This window comes from Podarcis vaucheri, assembly GCF_965113315.1.
Source record: "Podarcis vaucheri genome assembly, chromosome: 12".
Classification (NCBI taxonomy): domain Eukaryota; kingdom Metazoa; phylum Chordata; class Lepidosauria; order Squamata; family Lacertidae; genus Podarcis; species Podarcis vaucheri.
In genome coordinates this window covers 32,494,047-32,516,267 of record NC_138750.1, presented here as the reverse complement: position 1 = coordinate 32,516,267, position 22,221 = coordinate 32,494,047, and the positions used below count along the sequence as shown (strand labels likewise).

General features: G+C 39.8%; 1 protein-coding gene across 6 annotated transcripts in view; it reads right to left on the bottom strand.

Moving 5' to 3' along the window:
- The window catches only part of DGKB (diacylglycerol kinase beta), a 303,881-nt gene that overhangs the window by 114,762 nt on the left and 166,898 nt on the right, over positions 1-22,221 (bottom strand). For all 6 annotated transcript variants that reach the window (XM_082193914.1, XM_082193916.1, XM_082193913.1 and 3 more), the window contains one exon: positions 17,283-17,443. In XM_082193914.1, the coding sequence (XP_082050040.1) occupies positions 17,283-17,443 (161 nt within the window). The remainder of the gene's footprint in view (positions 1-17,282; positions 17,444-22,221) is intronic.

Genomic DNA, 22,221 nt, shown 5'->3' with positions numbered 1-22,221 from the left:
GGTACAGGTCCCAGTTTGGCCTACAGGGTCATTTTCTCCGAGACATGCCTACCTGCCCCACATTTGACATCATATTTGATATTAGTGTGGATCAGGTAAGGACATAGCTGTGTGCTCCTGATGGCTTGTTGTTCAGCAATCTCTTTTAAACACAGCAGAACACCAACAAGAAATTTCACATTCCACCCCGATATAGCAAAGTCCAGTGACCAGACTATATAAATGACACTATCCACACGGTCAGATGTATGATAATTCATCAGATTATTTCCACCCTTTTCTTTAAAAAGGTATTTCCTTACAACTTCCTAATTGAATCTACAAATCCTTTGGGGAAAAGAAAGACGATCAGCACTGCTTTTTCATATCTTAAAATAAAGGACATTGGCAACATCTCTCCTAACAGTGAGATAAATACCATGCCTCCCACAAAACCAAAATATGAAAAATCCACCCACATAAGTGATGTCATACTGACTCAACTAAGCATGCTCAGACTGAACATTCACATTCAGGGGTGGGGGTGGGAAAGTTTCCTAAAGGAAAGCAATTCCATGGTTATTAACCCCTTAGTGTCGAAGTCAATACAGCCTGTGTCAGTCTGCATTCTAGGATAACATCCCGGATCTTTCTGCCTGCAGCTGAACATTTACGCAAGAGTGCAAATTTCTACCACATCCACTAAGATTTTACTCGCAGGGGCAGCAGGAAACACAGGAAAAGAAATCAAATTTATTCTACACGCCAATTCAGTTCTAAGCCTCTGAGCGGAGAAACAGATCGTTGTGAACTTTTGGTGGTTAGTCTGATTGTCCGATTTCATTATTTCCTAATCAGTCAACCAAAGGCACTTACAACGTCTAGGTAGAAAAAAAGATTAGTCTTTCCTGATACAAATCTTGCAGGTGAGTTTTACTCTTTGTGTGTGTTCTAGTAAAGGCACCATCCCAATCCAGAGCTGTGTGCTCACTCCAAAACACATACAGAACCTACAAGAGGAAGCATCCCTACTCCTTCAGCAAAAGAGAAAGCACACTATTTGAAGTCATAGCAGCAAAGGAGTCTGGACACGATGCAGAGAGTGGCGAGAATGACATACCAGTGAATAAAAAAACCCAACTGATTTGCTACGCAGATGCTAGTATTAGCATTGCTGACCATGCATTTATAGAGCTGTAGCCTCCCTGCTTATATTACATGCATGTTCATCCTAAGGATTCACAATGTGAATATTCAGATTTTAAATATCATACAACTATGAAGTTTTCATATGATGGGTTGAAGATACCACCAAGTTCAGAGCCACGTTACTGCAGGGGCCACAAGAGAACCTTGTTCCAGGAGATGGCACATGCAATCTTTTGTATTTATAACTACATCAATTACTGTTGGCACAGGTCTAACCAATTTGTAAGCCGGCACCATGCCATGTGAGCAGATGGGATGAGGTAGACAGCCAAATAGCCACGTATGTGCATCAATTGTGGGTAGAGATGGCACTATTCCCAGCCATGAAGTTCTAAACAGTTGTCCATCCTAATCTATCAGGCTTATGCTTATAATGAATAATCATTATAAACTGGATTAACTTTCAAATTATATATAAAATATGTTTCTGTGTGTGGGATATTTCCTTGTAAAAAAAATGAAGATTATAATTAACTTTTATCGCTTGCAGATTTCTGTAGCAGATCGTCAGCCTCACTTTGTAATACCCTTCAGAACAATAAAGTCAGCAAAAACTCATCGGGGCCAGTCACCTGAGAATAGCTCTACTGAAGATCTGAATAACTAGCTCTGCATGCTTTCTTCCTTCTGTTTCCTGACTCCTGGAGTAATGGGGATCTAAGCAGTGTAAGAAGGGGATAATTCTAAGAATGAGAATGAGGCACTGCATTATCACCTGAGCCCTGATGAGGAATATCAACCTTGGCTGATCAAAAACATGGGCTTCAGGGACTTCTATGGCTACCTCTAGGGAGGCTATCCCCCAAGGCCCCAGACATCAGCAACAGTCTACAGAAGCAACAGGCAAATCACCAAAGGAGAAGGACTACATAGGCCAAGTGAGACATAACCTAGCTTCACTTGGGAGGTTACACTCTTACCTCCAAGAACATTAGTGAAGGAATAGCTACTCCATTGCTTGCTTCTTCCACTTCATTCTTATTTCCTTTTGTATCATTTGATTATGAACCTTTGAGCTGGGACTGTCTTATCTTTCAGCATATGTACAATACCGTTACGTAAGTTGGACACCACCCACAATCTTTTCCAAGTTGTGGTAAGATTCCAGGAGCTCACACAGAGGCTGTGTTCCTTTGAGAAGCAAGACATGGCTGTTGTAGCTTTAAGAAATATGAGTCATTCACATATTTACACATGAATTTAAATGGAGGGACTCTAGATCTTACAACATGGCCATCTCAAGAGGGTCTTGTTCCTCACAGCATCAAGCTGCCTTCATTCAGCCTGCCCACAAAGGATCTGCCCTTTTTCTCAGCTATCCTAAGCCTCATGACAAAGGTCCCAAACTCTTCCTGTGACATCATGCTCAGTTACCCCAGCAACCTTCCAAATCTCCTGCCTCTGTTCACAGCTCAGGGCAGAGGGGGAATGACAATTTTCTTGCATTGCCAATGACCTTCAATGGTCCTGTATTGTTTCTTAATGGCTCTAGCTTGGGCCAGGTCATTTTGCATATGCTAGCCCAGGAATTCATCTGCAGCTGGTATTTTCCCTTCATATCCCAAATAATCAAAATCCTACAATTTATTAATTTCCAGTGTTTAGAAGGGTCCCCACCCCAAAACCTATAATGATACTTAGAAGACTTTAGCTACACAAGATGCAGAATACCACCCTTCTCTCTTTCTCTCTACCTTGAATTATGATCATTGGCAGGTTGTCAGAGAAAGAATGCCAATTCAGATGTAATGCCAAAGTGGTACCTCTGGTTACGTACTTAATTCATTCCGGAGGTCCGTTCTTAACCTGAAACTGTTCTTAACCTGAAGCACCACTTTAGCTAATGGGGCCTCCCGCTGCTGCTGCCGCCCCGATTTCTGTTCTCATCCTGAAGCAACGTTCTTAACCTGAGGTACTACTTCCAGGTTAGCGGAGTCTGTAAACTGAAGCGTATGTAACCTGAAGCGTATGTAACCCGAGGCACCACTGTAATGGTACACAAGTCTCAGGTTCCCAGCCTCCCCCTACATAGTTACATTTCTAAACTTATTTCTGGGTTTTCGGCAAGCCACAGTTTAGTCAAATCACAGTTTGTCCCATTCAGAGAAAATAGCAAACTATTGTTTGCCAAGAACTCATAAATATGTTGAAAAACCACAAGAAGAGGAGGCAGTGTGTGAGCCAGAAGTTTGAGCCTCTTCATGCACATCACATTAAACTATGGTTTGGCATTACACAAACTGGTGCTTATTCAGAAACATGGGCCTCTCAGCAATGGTGTTATGGCAGCAACACAAATATCTATCCCTTTTGTGCACAAGGCTAAGGTTTGATATATTTAGCAATCACATTAGTTTGTAGTGCCCTGTCAATCACTGCTGCTCCGGTTGCATTTGGTGATGCCTATGTAACTTAACTGAACAAAATTTAAGAAATGTGTGATGTACAGGTTATATCATGCTTAGAAATTTACAACTTAATTCTGAACCATTGCAGTGATACATATGCCTACAGGGGTCCCACACAGATGACCATGATACCAAAGTAGTAAAACGTTTTATCAAATACCTGGTGCAGATATGGTGGGGGAAAGTGTAGTTATCATCCAAATACATGCCATCCTTCAGCACAATAAGCCTTAAAATTTTGATCTTTATAAACTTGGGCCTGATATACCATTTAAGTTTCACAGGGTGATATCCAACCGAGTCATACTAAAAGGCTAAAAGTAGACTAATTAAAATAAATGGAAGTCCATTTATTTCAGTGGGTCTACTTGAAGCATGACTAGTGTTGAATATCATCCACTCTGTATGCACATGATTATAAATTTGTATATCCCATAAAAGAAATCAGGCACATATTGATTGACTATACGAATAGGATATTGTAGCTTCAAAAGCAATATTCTTGATGAAGCAAATGAAAAGGAATATGTACACAATAAGCATCTTATTTTTGCAAGAGTAGGCATGCTTCTGTTTAGCGTTAGAACACTCTATGAGTCTGCATACTGTGCTCATAGAAATGCAATATATGCATTTTGGAAATCACCTTGGTTATATGATACCGAGAACCTTTTTCATCTCAGAGCTCAACCCGGCAATCTAATGGTTAATTAAGGACCTTCTGCATCTGCTTAAGGTCTAGTTAGTATTTGATAGCAAATCTCCTGAATGGCATAAAATGACATGTATTTTAACAGGTACAGCTAATGACAGCATATTAATATTAAATAAGGCCTGGTGATTAAGACAGTCTGCACTTTATTATCCTACTACACATGCCAAGTACATTTTCTCTCACCTATAATCAAGTATAGATAAAGATCACAGTAAAATTCGTAGAAAGGTCCTTTAAAAAAACCAAACAACAACCTGCAACAGTTCACTGTAATTTTGTTCCCTACGCTCTACAAGTACATCTGGCTAAAACTGAACAAAAGAGTGATCGAGAACCAACATCTGTTTTCAATGTAAGATAAAGCTGTTTACACGAACACTTAAATCACAATTCATTTCTGAAACATTTAACAGATATTTTTCCAGTAATATCCAGCATATTTATCAGAAAATTGCTTCTGTTTATTAATGTTTTTGGATCCTTAACACAATCTTGACCACTTTTATACGGGAATGTTTCTCTAGCAACGGATGCAGCAGCCTCTGTGGTGCTGTGCTTTGCTGAAACAGAGCAATTACCGTCTGTAAAAATCAACAGTATCCAAATTGCTGAATGAGACAGGGCTTACATTAAAGATTCTGTACATAAAAAGGCTAACAAATGAAATGGTCATATGACAAAGAGCCAAGATGACATAATATTATCAAGAAATAGTGCAGTCATAATTTTAAACCCACAGATGGTCTTTGAACACAAAACTACATCTATAGAATCCCAGGGCTGAAAGGGATTGCCAAGATTATGAGCTGTATCTTCCACACACTATGAGGAATGACTACACTTAAACTACACAGACGTTCGTGGACTAAGGCCCACTCCCACAATAAATCTGTTAGTCTTTAAGGTGCCGCGAGACTCCATTGTTCTGGTTACCAAAAAAAAGGGAAAAAAAGAACAGTCAGCTATCTTTCTGGAAGTTATATAGACGTTGTTCCGCTGTGTAAGAACACTCTAAAGACTGTAAATATGTGTCAGACTATAGAATCACAGAACTGGAAGGAACCTCAAAGGCCTAGTCCAATCCCTGGCAGATTAAAGAAATCCACTATTACAGCATCCTTGAGAGGTAGCCATCCAGCCTCTTAAAAATGACTTAAAAATGGAGGCAAATCCACCACTTTGAGCTCACCTTTTTCACTGTTGTTCAGCTCTTTCTAATGTTTAGTCCAAGCCCATTTTCCTGTAATTTGAGCCTATTGGTTGTTGTCCTATCCTGTGTGTGTGTGTGCGCGCGCATGCACGCATTAGGAAAATTATTGGAATAATGTAGATACTTCCAATGCCAGACTGTCCTCTCCCTTGGGTTTATAATAGTGGTGTCAGGTGTACCCCTGTACACCTGGTGGCCCATGAAAGAAGAACTTGCGACATTACCAAGGTGGCAAGGGAGGTGACAATGGACAGCAGCAATGCCCCCATTAATATTGCTTGAACTGGGTCTGACAGCAATAACAAAGGAAGGGTCACAATAACAGTAGATAAAAACATACTCTCTCTCTCACACACACACCCGCCAGCTTTTTAATATATATTTTTCCTATTTTAAAACATGTTGTTGTTGTATTTTATTTGGGTAATTTTGTCTTGTATTTTTGTAAATCACCCTGGAAGCTCTGCTGGCATCTGCAGTATTAATCTTTTAAACAAAATTAATATTAAAAACAGAAATAACAGGAAAGAAGGAAGCAAGAAACCATGATACTTCTAAGAGCAACAGCCTCAGAAGAAGTCTCAGTGGAGGCATGTTTTGACACAAAATCACTTTGGTGCTCACAGTTAAATTACTGAGTTTTTCACACCAATTAAAAATTACATTATCTCACAGATTTATAATTTCCAATTTGAAAATACATACAAATTATTGTTTTTGCTATGTCAGACGTGACACTGAATTTGGTTTCTGTCAAACTATAAATCACTTGAGATGGTACACAGTGAAATGATTTGGGGGGGAAAGCTCACAGCTTCCAGGTCCATTTGTTATTAATTATAAAAACAATGCCTGCTAAATGTATCAAAGACTTCTATAATCTGGAAGGTAGATTTGCTACCATGCCACATTAAGGCAGTGTTCTTCAATCCCCTTCAAAAAACCATGCATAAAATATATTAAAGAGCATTATACTGAATGACTTACTTTAGACATATTGTTCTGAATGTACTTTATGCAGTGTCATTTAACCTGACTTTCAGCATAAGCTGAAGTAGGAATTATCAAGGAGCCATCTTATGTTACCAAGCAGCTCAGTTCAGTCAACCTTCTGCATGTGCCCAATAATTACGATGAACAACCTACAAAGGCATTCCTATCTTTACCTCCCTCATGTTTACTTTTTCACTGGATGTCTCTTGCTAGCAGAATCTCAATTTAGAGGAGTCCAGAATAGTCTAGGCACCAAAGAATTCATGCCTAGCTGCTCCTAGAACCTTGGCATGCAGCTGTGACCGAGCATCCTCGGGTAATGGTGGAACTCGGGGAATCATCTTTTCTATTAGCATTTCATTTCTTCCCTCTCTATCTCCTCCATCTCACTGTCCTCATGAGATCTGAACCCTAGTCATGTGCCTTCAAGAACTCCTCTGGTATGTGGAGGTCACCACTGCTGCCCTGTCGGATCCCTAGTGCTCCTCCCTGCTCCCCCCCCCCCGCCCGCTGCTCTATCCCTATCATAGAAATGAACTAAGTGTAAGCTATTGGTTCAGTCAATGTGGTGTTGTGTACAAAGGTTGTGTACAATCTAGCATTTATAACAATTCACCTCGCTATTCTGCAACACCACATGAGGTGCTTCAAGCCATGGAGCCTTTCATTATTCACTGACCACAATTTTGGCAATGAAATTATTATTATTATTTAGCCCAAAGTGAGACACAGTTGTCTTTTGATCATTCCTCCAAGTAATTAAGTGTGTACAAACACAGTGCAATAGCCCATGTGGAGTACAACCTTTAGATTAAAGATCCCCCAAAACTGTGGTTCTCTGGGTAGATTTATAACTTACAGATTCATGAACACTTATGAACAGGAATGAAAACAATCCTTAGGATTTTCTCAATTTTTGTTGGGTATGAGAGAATTTGTATGTCTGCTGGACAGCAGTACCTGACCTTTCTTTTAATACTTTGAATTGTCCAAGAGTCAAATTCCACTTACAAGTCACAGCATTGGCCAATCTTGCCCTTAGGAATCTTATTGCTTGAGTTCCACACATGTTAAAAACAATTTCAACAAATTTCTAACAAGCAGCTCCAAAGAACTGTAATTTATCTATTTGTAAAAGCCACATTTCGGTTGATAAATTATGAAAAATGCAAGAACATTTAAAAAAAAATCATATTGGTTTCATAGTGCTGCCTGCCAACATTTACTGTTGCATAATTGTTTCTTCGAAAATAATACTTCAAGGAGACTAAAATGTAGGGGGGGAAAGAAGGGGGGGAAAGAACCATATGATATTTAATGTATGTGTCCTACCCATCTTTTTCTGTTGGCTTCATCTCCTAAGGTTCTAAAACGTAACCCAACGGAGTGTTTAAAAGCAACCTATGTCATTAAATCAGTTTCTTTTAAGAGACAGCTGTGAAACTTGATTTGTGTTCAACAAATATCGTTTGCCATGTGGATAGCTGCCTAAGAAGGAGCTAGAATAGGGTACTTAATTAAAGCCATATGTCCCCACCAGTTATGTGCCATCTATGAAAGTAGCTACACTCCAACAACTTACATATAAAGTAGCAGCTAAACCTTTATTTGGGGAAGGAACAAGTTAGTGGAACCACTGCTAGAAATGTTATCATCTAAGTCAGATACTAGGGTATCCAGGTATAAAGAGGAAATATATCATTGGGGAATGTTGTGGCTAGTAAGTACTGGACCACCATAGCAAATTCTCAACAGGGTTCACAAATCTGGTTGGTACAAGCCAATGACTGAAGCCATGAATTTCACCATGTATGCAAGCCTTCAGAGAGCAATCCAAGGAACCTGAACAGGCAGGCTACAGTGTTTGAACGCTCCCCTCTGCCATGACTTGGAGGGGTATGCTGAGGATATATTCTTTACTATGCAAGCTGCAAATTCCTGAGATGCCTCAGAGTTTTGGCAAGCCAAAGTCATCATCGTTACACCACAGCCTTTCTATGATTTATTCAGGTTCCATCCTAATTTTAATGAATATACAAAGAGCGTTCTTGCATGGAGAAAAAGGAAGGTTGAATACTGTATAGTCATTTCTATTTAGTACACATAAATTCCTCAAACTTGTCAGATTGTGCTACCCTTTTCCTGATGTACCAAACAGGAAGAAATAGCTCAAGCATTTGAAACTTTTCCACATGGAGAAGACCACTGAATGCAGCCACACCAAAGAAATTCACATTTGACCCAGTTCATCGACGAATACAGGCACACACCCTTTGTTGGCGACTCATGCAAGCATGGCAGGCCTTTGTTTAGTTTTACATTCATGTGAACTGTTAGCAAAAAAAAGTGTCTGAATAGACCAAGCAGAGTGAGTGTGAATTGGAACCATATCCACACCTAGGAGTTGCACTAATTTGATTCAGAACTGATTCAGTCTAGTTTGCACAACTAGAAGTACATTAGTAGTTAAAATTATAACTTAATGCATCTTAACTATTTTAAACAAATTTGAAAGTCAATGTATGATTGTTAGCCCTGCCATAGGTGTTTAATTTAAATAAGTATTGCTGATTTTGTAGAAACCCATATGGGCATAGGTGTGAGCAAAACTGAGGGCAAGAAAGAGAAAGAGGAATAATTGAACTAAATGAAGAAGGAACAAGGAGGAATCACAGGAGGTCTTCTTGGTAACTAAATACTGTTTGCTTTAGTTTCATACAGAACTAATCACTAGAAGCCTGCTGCTTAAGGGTTGAGATGCCATCCTTATGCAAGGAGTTATGCAAGAACATAAATGAATTGTGAGCATGAATGTCTCTTATTGGTTTAGCCTGCCAACCCATTACTAGCATAGAGAGTTTCCAATTGTATATCTGCCTGAGATTCTGTCATGATCCTACTGGAACAGCAGCATAGTGTCACATAGAGAGTTTTGGTTTTGTGTCAATTCTACAATCTTGGTTTAACATTTTCTCCTCATCATAGCAGACTTGCAGCCTGGGCATCCCCCCCCCCAGGGCAAAATGCCCCCTATTTCTTTCTTCCATACTTGGACCCTACTGAAGTGTGGAACCAACTAATTTTACTGGGCAACTCTCACTCACAACTCAATTTTCTGATTACATGCTGATGTGTCCATGCACTCACTAATGACAAAAATGCACATGTCCCTGAGGAGTGGGACTCATAAGGTCAGGAAAATCAGAAAGAAGGTTGGGCTCTTATCCCCATCAGATAGTTCTTCCCAAAGAGAGAGAAAACCTGGCACAAAGGCACCAAAGCAGATCTTAAAAACCAGGTGGGGCCATATGGAATAGGTGAAAAACTACCAGATCTGAAGCTTACTTCTAAACAAGAGCGAGATTTGCAATGGGGGAAATACAACATGAAGCTAATTGGCTTCAATCAACTTTTTTTTCTCAGCATGCAAAAAATCACTGGAACGAACCCCTGGTCAAGGGAAGAGAAAGACAGAATATTCACTAGAAATTGCATTTGGAGCCAAAGAAGGTGAATTCTTTTGAAAGAATGAATGGAAAACAATGTTTTTTCCATCATATTTTTAAAAACTGTCCTCTGTACATGGGGCAAAAACACATCTTTTTGTTTCTGTATATAACCAAGTCAGGATTGACTTGTATGGATTTGCGTATTCTTGCCATGCATCAAATCACTGATATTTTTTCCAAGAAAGCATGCTTATTATTATTATATTTCTCTAAGATGCCAGGTGGTAGTACTTGTAACCACTTGCTGTGGGAGTGAGAAATGGTTTATTTTTATTATTCATTATTGCAGTACTTCTTTTCCTTTTAAAGGAACAGCAACTTATCTCAAGGTAAATCAGAGGGTCGAATTAAGACTTCAAAAGCAAACATGAAGCTGCTCCGAAGAAAACAAAAGAAAACAAAAACCCCAATATCCCACTCCATAATATCTAGTAGAATTTAATTTCTGTTGTGACATATAATGTTCTGAACTGACAACATATTGTCAACAATCTACACTCCATGGAAAATGATACTCCCCTCTCAAATGCCTTAGGTGATAGCCAGACGACCCCTAAGCCCCCCAAAAGCTACTCACCTGCATCAGCGATAGAAACCCTGGAACCAGATTTGGCAACAAATCCAGATGCCAATTCTGCCCCCACATTTACTCAGACAGAACTTTGCTGCCTCCACTGCAACTGTAAAGAGCAGTTCAGCAGAGTTGTTTTGGGTACACCAGAAGCGTTGGGTGGACCTCTGGAGCACTTGATGGCATGTTGTGAGCAGTTTGCGCAGCACTTTGATGATAAATTTGCTCAGCCCCATCGTGCCTTAGATACCACTACTGTTGCAACTCCAGCTGAGGGAGCCAGTGCAGTGCTTTCCCATACTCTGTGCAGCCAATTTCAGATTATGTGGCCTGATCACGCCCATCCTGGCTGGTGAAAGCAGTTGATGGAACAGATCCAGGGATGAGATGAATGCAGCATTATGGAAATGACTGGTGCCTGCTGCCCTTAAACAGGAGGTAGTATGCCCACTCCTGAAGAAGTCCACGCTGTATATTATGGTTTATATCAACTTTCTGCCTTGTCACAAATATCCCTTTCTTGGGTAAGGTGATAGAGAGGGTGGTGGCCAAGCAGTTGCAGGAGTTCCTATAGGATACGGATAAACTGTATCCATTTCAGTCTGGTTTTCCTGTTTTTTGCTCTGTTTTTCCTTAAGGTGTCCCTTTTTTCACCACAGAAATGTTGGAGTGTATGGTAGGATATCCCTATTTTCATCTGAGAAATGTTGGAGGGTATGGACTTTTGATACCATTGATGATGGTATACTCTTGGGCTCATTCTGTGGGATTGGCACTGCAGGGCACTGTTTTACAGTGGTTCTGCTCCTACCTACAGAGTTGTGTTCCGAGAGCAGCACTGGGGAACTGTGTTAAGGCTCCATGGTCCTTGCACTATGCTGTACCACAGGGAACCATCTGGTCTCCAATGCTGTTTAACATCTGTATGAAGTCACTACATGCAGTCATTTGGAGTTTGGGGCAAAGTGTGATCCATATACGGATGACACACAGCTTTATTTCTCCATAATTTCTGAGCCAGGATAGGCTGGACTGGGTGCAGTGGCGGACTGAATAAGGGCCAGTAAACTGAGCTTGAACCCAGGGAAAACAGAGGCACTGTGGGTTGGTGTTTAACGTGTGTGGGAGAGCAGTTTCCTCACAGTGAGATATCACATGCCTGTGGTACACTGATGAATACCACAACCATGCTGGTGATGCCAATCGCCTGTTGTTGCTTTTCACATCCAGATATTGCCTCCTCTCCCAGAATGCAAATCAGTAAAGGTGCAAAGATAACTTTATTTTATCACTCTGTATTATTCAGCTAACTCCAGGATAGGATTTTGTCTTCAGAGATTTTGAAATCACTTGGCCTGGGTTGAAAGTGTACTGAATATAACCACACTATCGAACACTATACATTTAACACTGGCAGCAATTATTAATACCTGGTGTGGTAAGTATCTTTTCCCAGGGAATCTGTCTGGATGATGGATTAAGTTACATTGTTAAATTCAGCTTCAAACATTATCTCATACAATTAGCCAGACATAATTAGGCGTTAAAGTGAGAGGGTATAATAGTCAATCATGATCTTGTTAATCTTGTGGCCTGTGCTGATTCCCATAAGGTGAGGGCCAAAATGGACTACAGCATTTTTATTTGACTAGTATTTATGAATTCATGTATCATTATCTAAATATTACCTTTGATTGAGATCTCATTAAAGGTCTCTCTGTCTCATATCAAAATGTCAATAACCCTCCTAAGATAGGAAATGTCATTGACTAAGCCTGTACTTATTAATCTAATAACTTCAAAAATGATCACAGTTGCCTTTCAGAAAACCATTTCTTCTCATTAGACCCCCATTGTCAAGTTTTTGGTTTTTTCTCTCTCTTAAAAAATTAGCACCCATTCTTCAAAGGTAGATAATGAAAGGAGAATGTAAATAGTTGGTTCCATAATAAAATATGAACAATAAAAAGAAAATGAGGATCAACAGCTGGGTTGTTTCTTTCTCCAGAATAGAAATGGTTGGGCTTAGTGGGTAAGTGCTTCCTTTTGGACAGACATGTATGCAACAGTTACTGCTGAAGTTCATAAATGGATAATCTAAAATACCAAGCTAAGATACAAAGCTTCACATGTGCTCCCACACTCATCCAGAGCTCTTAAGCAAATTCCCATCAAGGGAATCAAATTCCCATCAATGGAAGAAGTATGTCCTTTCCTACATTCAGGGAAAACAATGATGCCTTGGTATTGCACCATCATAATGGACCAGATGTGCACATGGAATGATCTTCATTCATTCTTTTCATCTTCCTTACAAATAACTGGCTTTGTATATTAGACTGACACAACCACCATATTTTTAATTTGTGTCAGGTACTATGACATGGTTGCATCCTGATCAATTGAAACCAGCATCAAATATTGATGGCACTTTTCCCAATATATGTATATTGTCCCAAGGGGAGAAAATAGCTCAAACTGACAATAAGAAAAATCTCTGGAATCACAAATTCATGACAAAATAAAGAAATACTCATGTTCATTTAATTGCCATCTTGGCTTTAAAATAGCTCCATGATCGGAGCCACTATGCCTCTGAGTACCAGTTGCTGAGGACCAATAGGATGCTGGCCTATGCTGGATTTTGGTCTGATCCAGAATAGGGCTCTACTACTTGTGTTATGCTCTTACAACAGGAATACAACATCTGACATGGGGAGCTGTAGAATTCATTACTTATACTGTGCCTATCACTACATTATGTGCCAAATAAAATATACCATCAAAGGTTATAAGCAATCAAAAACATAGCGAAAAAGAATGCAGACATTCTGGAATTAATCTATATTGTCCAATATTTAAGCAGAAAATCCTTAACAAGACATTCATGGGAGGAAATACTTCACACTGTTATACTTCAGTGACCGTTAGAAATAATATTATCAATATGAGAATGTATCACAGTTATGGTGGATTATTATTAATACAGCACCATGATGAACTGTTAATCATTACTTAGTGAATTACAAATCTCATATAGAGAAAATAATGCCATAAATAATTAACAGTATATACGGACTAACATAACTATAAGCTAATTATACACCACCTAGCTGACAGTTACATTCATCCGAGCTTTTAGGTCTCTGTATAATTCTGAATTTGCAGTTGAACATTTGCTTTTCTTCATGTAGCTTCAGTATTCTCCCCCCCCCCCACCCACCTCATATAAAATGCAGAGGTACTCCAAAGCGGTATTCTGTAGTACCGTTTTAATAAAATATTCAACTGCTTAGATCTTGTTCCTCTGATCTATGCAGAATGCAAAGAAGAGCAGAGGGTTGACCCCAGGGCTCTCTAAGTCAACAAGCTCAGGAGAGCGCTAAGAATGTGGCTGATTACATTCTGAAGGAAAGCCCATATGCAAAAAACAAAACCACAGGAGTATTTGAAAGGAGCGAAACCTTCATGGACCACAGCACTAGCACTGGAAATAAGCCTCTGTTTGATGTTTTAATGGTAAGCGTTTGCATGGCTATGGCTGGAGATAAGACTCTGCCTGCTGCCTGGTTCCAGGTAGGGTTCTCTCCCTGCTCTACCTGGAGATGCTTAGGGTTGAACCTTTGGCCTTCTGCACACAAAGAAGATGCTCTACCACTGACTCTCTAGCCATCTCGGGCTTCGAAGAATACCTTGGTCTATGATACTGAAAACTACTAGAGAACCAGGAGAATCAGCAAGGGAGGGCTCCTACTATTCATTTCTCAGTCCATGGCAGCTTCCATTCCAAAACCCGGCCAAAAACCAGACTGGAACGGCTCTAAATAATCAGTTTCGGACAGAAAAGCCTGAAGATGAGATGCAATCATGTGCGCTGACACTTCCGATTTTACCCTTACTTTACATTTCAGCTTGGGAGTCATTTAGCTGACAGGGAATATTTAAATATATGAAATAAACAAAATTATCAAGGACCGGCTTCTATCAGTTTGTTTTTCAGTGAGGACTGAAAACATGGTGATTACAACAGGGTTTGGGAACACAGGCTTGCAAATATATGTTAAGCTGTTTTTGTTGCTTTTATTAAGTTTAGACTTCCAATACATTTTTCAATGCTTTTAAGTGTTGCAGATGTAATTTTTGTTATAATTTATATATTATTATTAGTCCCTTTGATGGAATTCTGATGTTCAAAGCAGGATATAAGTATTTTGAACAAGTGCATAAAAATAAGCTGAAATATAATTTTTAATTATATTTTAGATATAGGCTGATATTTTTTTTAAAAAGGACTAGGTGTACTAAAAGGTTTCCTCTTCCTTGCCTTGTATTTCTTGTTTTTTTCTGGGTATCACTTTGATTTACTGCCTTCATGTTTAGATGAGCATCAATTACAAGTCTGCATTGCCATCTTAGCGTCAGAAACACCAGTGTTATTTGCTTGTAGTACATGTGGGTGATGGTAATAAATCCTCATCTAATATAAGATTAAGTTATGATCCTAAGTTGTTGTAGCTCAGATTCTTTTCCCATTCTGGAAGAATATATTAAAGTTATGGAATGAAACATGAGGCTAAAAACTTAAGAGGATTGTGAAAGGGAGCTAGACCCATAACAACGCCAAATTTATGATTATGTGAACTAAGCAGTCATTTTTTTCCCCTATTGGCAGAATAAGAGGCTCTTAGTGACTGGCTATAGTTGAAGGATATTAAATCATGACCATGCAAATTTCTATTTGATAGTGCATTTGGATGGTAATATATTAGGTGTTGTAAAAGTACACTTGTCTTTGCTGTAGACCTTTGCTACCATACGATAATAACTTTTAAGAGAATACATACAAATTTCTATTCATCAGCAACAATGAATGAATTTTGTCTCAATATGGTAGACCAGTTTTTTTTAATAATGTTAAGACTTAAGGCATGCTTCTCTAAGAATCCAGAGAACATTTCTTGTTAACTCTAGTTTTTCTCACTGAATTGCTTCTATGGTTGGTTTATCTTGATTTATAAGCTGTTCTGCCACTGTATTATCTAACCTATGTTCACACATGATCTGAAATAGAGCGTCTCTTCACATGGGGTGGGGTTGCTGCCTCCCCTCCACACAAATAGACAAGTACAGTGGTACCTCAGTTTAAGTACTTAATTCGTTCCAGAGGTCCGTTCTTAACCTGAAACTGTTCTGAACCTGAAGCACCACTTTAGCTAATGTGGCCTCCTGCTGCCGCAGGAGCACGATTTCTGTTCTCATCCTGAAGCAAAGTTTTTAACCTGAAGCACTATTTCTGGGTTAGTGGAGTCTGTAACCTGAAGCGTATGTAAGCGGAGGTACCACTGTAATTGCAGATGCCCGTTTGTATGTATGGGAAACTGCTCCCCGCCTTTTGGCGAGTTGGGTCACCACATTCTGCACCAGCTAAACTTTTTAAGGTCAGTCCAAAACTGACTTTTGTAATTAATTGTTACAAGGAATGGCAATAATCACTAGTTTAAGTGGCTTGGAGAAAGTATTTGAAGGGTTGCAGAGAATAAGTTCGTTTTCACAGGCTGTTCACCTCTGGTTACGAAACTGCTAGGTACAAACAAGAGGGAGCTGGTGTAACTAGTAAACTCTGGGTTGAGTACTGGATAGATTAGCAAGATAATACAATTTCAAAATACAAATGCAAAATAATGAATAAGTAGTATAGCTCTATGAATGGTTGAGAATCACATAGCAATCATTTCATCCCAAACGGAAGTGGTTCAGTGTTAAATGTCTTCTGTATTCTTCCACTCATCAATATAATTCTAACAAAATATCTGGCCACCTCCTTTCCCCGCATCCTCCCTCTAGTTATGGTAGGAAGCTGATTTCATGCAGACAGCTCATTGATCAATCTACTTTAGCACTGTTGACTCCAGTGAGCACCACATTTCCCCCTGCCCCATAGACCACTTGAAATGCTGTGGAACACCTGAATGAATCTTGTGGACCACGGGTGGTCTGTGTGCACCACCGTTTGGGAAGCCCAGTCTATGCTGACTGTCAGGAGCAACTCTTCAAGGTTTCAAGCAGGACTTTCCCCCAGTTCTATCTGGGGCTGAGCCCCGAGACATGCAAAGTATGAGCTCCACCGTGAAGTCATGGCCCCCCCCCCCGGTGCTAACACTATTTATTTGGTTTCTGTGTCATCCAGAAGATCAGTAATGGATTCAGGGAAGCAATAAATAGATTGCACCTTTATTCATCAAGTAACGTATGGAAGCAAGCCTAATTCTGTCCATTAAAACAAAAGAATATATTTAAGAAACCTTTTTCAGCAGTGTGCCTTTGAAAGTCAGAATATTTACCAACATGACAGTTAAGAGGTGTTAATGAATGATTCATAGTTTATATTTGTATAGGCACCACTAATTTAGAGCTACAGCTCTTCATATGAGCCATTAGGAACTGTGTGATTATATTGCCCATACATGAACAGGTGGAAGAGCTTGAGAAAATAATTCTATTTTGACTATGTAAATAAATTTATGCAAATTGTTTCATTTATGTATTCCTTTTTCTAGACAAAACTGTATATAAAATAAATTATCTGTGCTCAGCCATCCCTCACTCTGAGCATCAATTCTGAACAGTTACTTAGAAAAGCAAAAACAAAACATAACAAAAACCACAGAAGAATAAGCCCAATTCTTACCACTCCAATGGAAAAGTAATTATTGATGATGCTGTAAGGCACTGGGTCTCCCTTTTCATCTTTATCATTAGGTATGACTTCAAATTTCCACCTGTCGAGCAAGATCTCTGTACTGTTCTCAATATCTTTTAGGATCTTCAGAAGATTCTCGCCTTCGTATCCTGCAAAAACGTACACATGCCAACTTTTAAACAGGACTGCCTTTGCCCTGCTCGTTTTGTTTCCTCACACAAGTTTAAGCACCGCAATCTCACCATGCAGCATTTCACAAGAGAAAAAATGCATTTAAGTTGTGGAAACCCGGGTCAGTTTTAGCATAATATGGAAGTTTCTTCAGCCCTGCAAGGCTGATAGAATGCCTGAGCTACCATTTCCTTACAGAACTGATGCCAACGTCCACTGTCACTTGGTCACGTGAGTCCAGCTCTTGTAGTGATGGAGCCGCCAGCCACCCTTTCCGCCTCACAACCTTACCTGTGGCATTATAATGGCCTGGGATCCAAGCGCTGCCTGCTTCCCAATTTATATTGTATTATTTTATGTACTGTGGCTTGCCGTTGTTTTATTGATTATAGTTTAGAAATTATTTATTGAAACTGTTGAGTGGATTTCTGTTTAACTTTTATATGTTATTATCATTTAGTACTATTCTTACGATTGTTGAACGTTACTTTTTATGTAGGTTGCCTATTTTAAAGTTATGTTTTATTATCACATTTTTGTAGCATTAGATTGTTATAAGGGACGCGGGTGGCGCTGTGGGTTAAACCACAGAGCCTAGGACTTGCTGATCAGAAGGTCAGCAGTTCAAATCCCCGCAATGGGGTGAGCTCCCGTTGCTCGGTCCCTGCTTCTGCCAACTTAGCAGTTCAAAAGCATGTCAAAGTGCAAGTAGATAAATAGGTACTGCTCCGGCGGAAAGGTAAACAGCGTTTCCGTACACTGCTCTGGTTTGCCAGAAGGGGCTTAGTCATGCTGGCCACATGACCCGGAAGCTGTATGCTGGCTCCCTCGGCCAATAAAGCGAGATGAGTGCCACAACCCCAGAGTCGTCCGTGACTGGACCTAATGGTTAGGGGTCCCTTTACCTTTTTTTAGATTGTTATAAGATGTTCATTTTTTGTTTCTTCAGCTTGTAAACCGCCTTGAGTATTGAAAGATAGAAAGACGGTATACAAATTAAAAATGATGATAACATAAAACATAGCACATGACAGCCACCTAGCATGGTTTAGAGACAGTGGCTCCTAGTCTCCTGGACTATTACAGTACCAGACAGCCATGGTGTGTGGGGTGGGGTGGGGGGTGTAGAAGTGACAGCAGCTGCTGAAAGCTATAACAAAGGGTGGCAGCAAAGTAAGCCAGAGCAGTTGCTATCAGCAACACTATACAAAAACCCAACTCAAACCTGGTGATGGCTTTGCTCCAGGCCAAGGAACTACAAAAACAACTTCAGCTTTCCACCAAACAAATGCAAAATAGCTCACCCTGCTTTCACGGAACCTAAATTAACAATAACACAATTTCTATTTATTGCCTTTATATGTGACTTTTCATCAAGGTGCCCAAAAACATAGTTGAGAACAGTCTAGTTCATCCCGTCATTGGATATACAAGCAGACTATTTCTTTCTTAAAGCACTGAAAGGGATTGGGGGCTTTCTACATCCCACATATCAGCTCCTGTATGTCACATGGAAAAACACTTTAAAAAAATAGAGTGGGTTTCTGATATGGTACTGAGGTGTGCGATTAGAGGAGGTGAGAGGGAATCAAATAAAGGCTCGGGAGTAAGCTTATGGGTAGTTTCACCCTTCTGCACATTCCCCAGAACTGCCTAAAACCCTTTGAAGCAGTCTCATGGGCTCAGCATGGAGGTAAGGTGTTGCTACGCACCATCTTCCCTGGAGCCTACAACATTTTATTCTTCTCTGTGGCTGCTCCCATATTGTGGAATTCCTTCCGGAGAGAGGTTAGATTTGTTATCTTTCTTCTAGCAGCCTAAGTCCTTCCTGCTAAGTCCTCCCAAAGACAGGCCTTTGGAAGCCAACATGCTGGCAGAGCTGATCACTGGTTACTGTCTTGGTAAATTGCATTTCAACAGCTGGTTTTAAACACAATGCAATGTGTTTTCATTGTTGTTTTTTAGCAAAGTTTGTTTTTACTGTTTTGTATTTTATAATTGGTATTTTCAAATGTAAGCTACCTTAATTCCCAACTTGGGATAAAGGCAGGCTATGAATATATTAAATAAATTGCCTTTATTAGCTGTAGCTAGCTTTCAAAAGGAGCAAATGCACACCACTGTTAAACAGAAACATCTTATTTAATAAGATCAGAGAAAGCTGAGAAGTCTAACCTGAGGAAAACCTTTCCATAAAGATTTTATTGTTTCAGTAATCACGCTACTTAAAAGTCCTTCATCAGCTGAGAATTGTTAGAAAATGCATGGCTGCAACTATGTGATAGCCATCATATGACTATAGTGTTTGAAAGGTTGCCTTTTTCTTTTTTCTTTTACTATATGTGGGCACAAAACAGTACTGTTTTATTCTGTGAACCACCCTGAGATGATGAAGGGTGGCATATAAATCTAATAAACAAACAAAATAAAAAATACTGTGTCAATTATCTTCCCTACAAATGCACACATGCTTGTTTGATAAACAGGAGAGGGGGCTCAATCCTTCTAAAAGATAATGAGATCTTATCGTCTCACTATAAAAGCTAATAAATTAGTACTGCCAAGCAATGCATTCAGTAGCAATGAAGTTGATTCTGTAAAATTGTTACAGGTTATTTGTTTAATAATTCATAATCCATGCTAGGAGTTTGCACCATCGAGAAGGGAAAATTACTCACCAGCAAACAAATTTGTTGGCCTCCCTTCTGTTCTCCAATCCTATGGAAAGGTTTCAGGAGGGGAAAAAATCAGTGTTGTGGCATCAGCTACCAGGGAAAAGGAGGCAAAGAATAGTAAAAAGAAGAGAACTTGAGGGCTTATTTTTTCCCCTCCTAGTTTAAACAGATGGCTTTCTAAGTGGTTAAGTGTGAGTCAAGAGTGGACAGTCCATAAAGAAAGAAGTAACAGAGTTCAGTGATGGAGGGTCCAAGAAGAGAGACGGTGACAAAATGAATTGCCATTGTGCAGACTTGCATTGTTAAGCACATCCCTACTTTCTCCCATTCTGCAGAACATTCCAGACAATCAGAGGAAGCGGAAAGAAGCTCCATAAAGAAGGAGTGTACCAGTTAAGCAGCTTATGGAGTACACTAATAAATGTTTTCTTGCTGGCATATCCACCTGTCTGGCGGAGCAGATTGGTCCGCATACCAGATTTCACATAAAGCCTGAAAACATAGTCATTGCATGAAGTAGCTATGCATCTCTGGATAAGGAAGGATTAAGGCTTTCAGAGGCTTCTAGCCACGATGGCTATTGTCAGGGGACCGCCATCGGAACAGGGTAGGGAAGCAGAGGTGCAGTTGGGTTACAGGGAACTTCCGAAAATCTTATGAAGCAGTTCCTCTTCCTGTGGTGGGGAAAGCCACACCTCTAGTGGGGAAGAGGGGAAGGGACCAGAGGATGCTTCTGGGAGCCTCAGCACCCTGCCAGGAGGGAAGCACGCCTCTTCTGTTGCCCACCCTGCGCAGAGGTGTAAAACGCAAAGAAGGAAGAAAAAGGCTGGGGGTGACTAAGCTCATATGTTGGGGGGAGGACCCGGAAACGACCACTTCCGGATTCTGCTAGCGATTGAGGCAGACATGAACTTGTGGTTCTGCACTGTAAATAGTCTTTGCACCAAAATAAAACCTGTAAAAGACAGGTTGGAGTCCTCACGAGCAACCACCATTGCCATCTGACAGCTATGTTCTCCCTGCACTGTTCAAGACAGGATGCCTCTCAATACCAGTTGCTTGGAATGGCATGTGCAAAGAGGGCTGTTGCATTCAGATCCTGCTCACAGGCTTCCCACAGGCTAGCCACCCTGAGAACAGGATGCTGCACTAGATGGGCTTGATGAAGTAGGGTTCTTCTTACATCCCCCAAAAAGTCCATTCTTTTGTGGAAGAAGGTGAAATATTTATAGTTTGGATTACAATGGACTTCTGTAAATAAGAGATTAAGAAACACGAGTGGCACGTGTGAGATTTCATCACTCACACATAGAAGGATGTTTATAGCTGATATAGAAATTAAATATTATTTTTACATGCAGAGAATGCCTGTCAAGATGAGAGATGCTTTAGATGAGGTTGGGTGGATATTTTTGAAGTCATACCGAAGTCCCAGAAAGGTTAGCTTTCATAATTTTGAGTTAGTTTGCCTGTGGAGGGACTTTGAAGTTAAATGTTAACTCAATATATAAGAGCTCTTTGCTGGTGTTGTAGTGAGTTTCAGAAAGAAAGAAACAAAGGAAGGAAGGAAGGAAGGAAGGAAGGAAGGAAGGAAGGAAATGTGGCTCAACTGCATAGACAGGCAATGATCCTAATTACGACAGAAATCTAGTAATAGTTAAGGTCGGTGAGATAATATTATTTTGACTAATGTACCAATGCTTTCAGAATGGCTTAACACAACCAGCTTTTCTTGGATTGGGACCAAAAGTTTACATAGCCTACATTTCCAAAAGGAAAACCATTAAAGAAAAGGTATTTAAGATAGCAACATGAAAGGCATAGCTAAAATCTGATCCAGGTTCTAATGCTAGGACCTCTGATAAAAACTCCAGTTATTATTATGTTTAAATAATAATAATAAGAATACACATTTTCTAAATAATTTGATTATACTACAACTACAATAGTTTGTGATTAAGCCTTTCATGCTAACCAGCAGATTTGTTATTATCTGAAAAGAATTCTTCTTTGAGATATTCATATAATTTCCTAGAACACGATCTATAACATTACACAAGTAAAACAGCAAAATGTGGAAG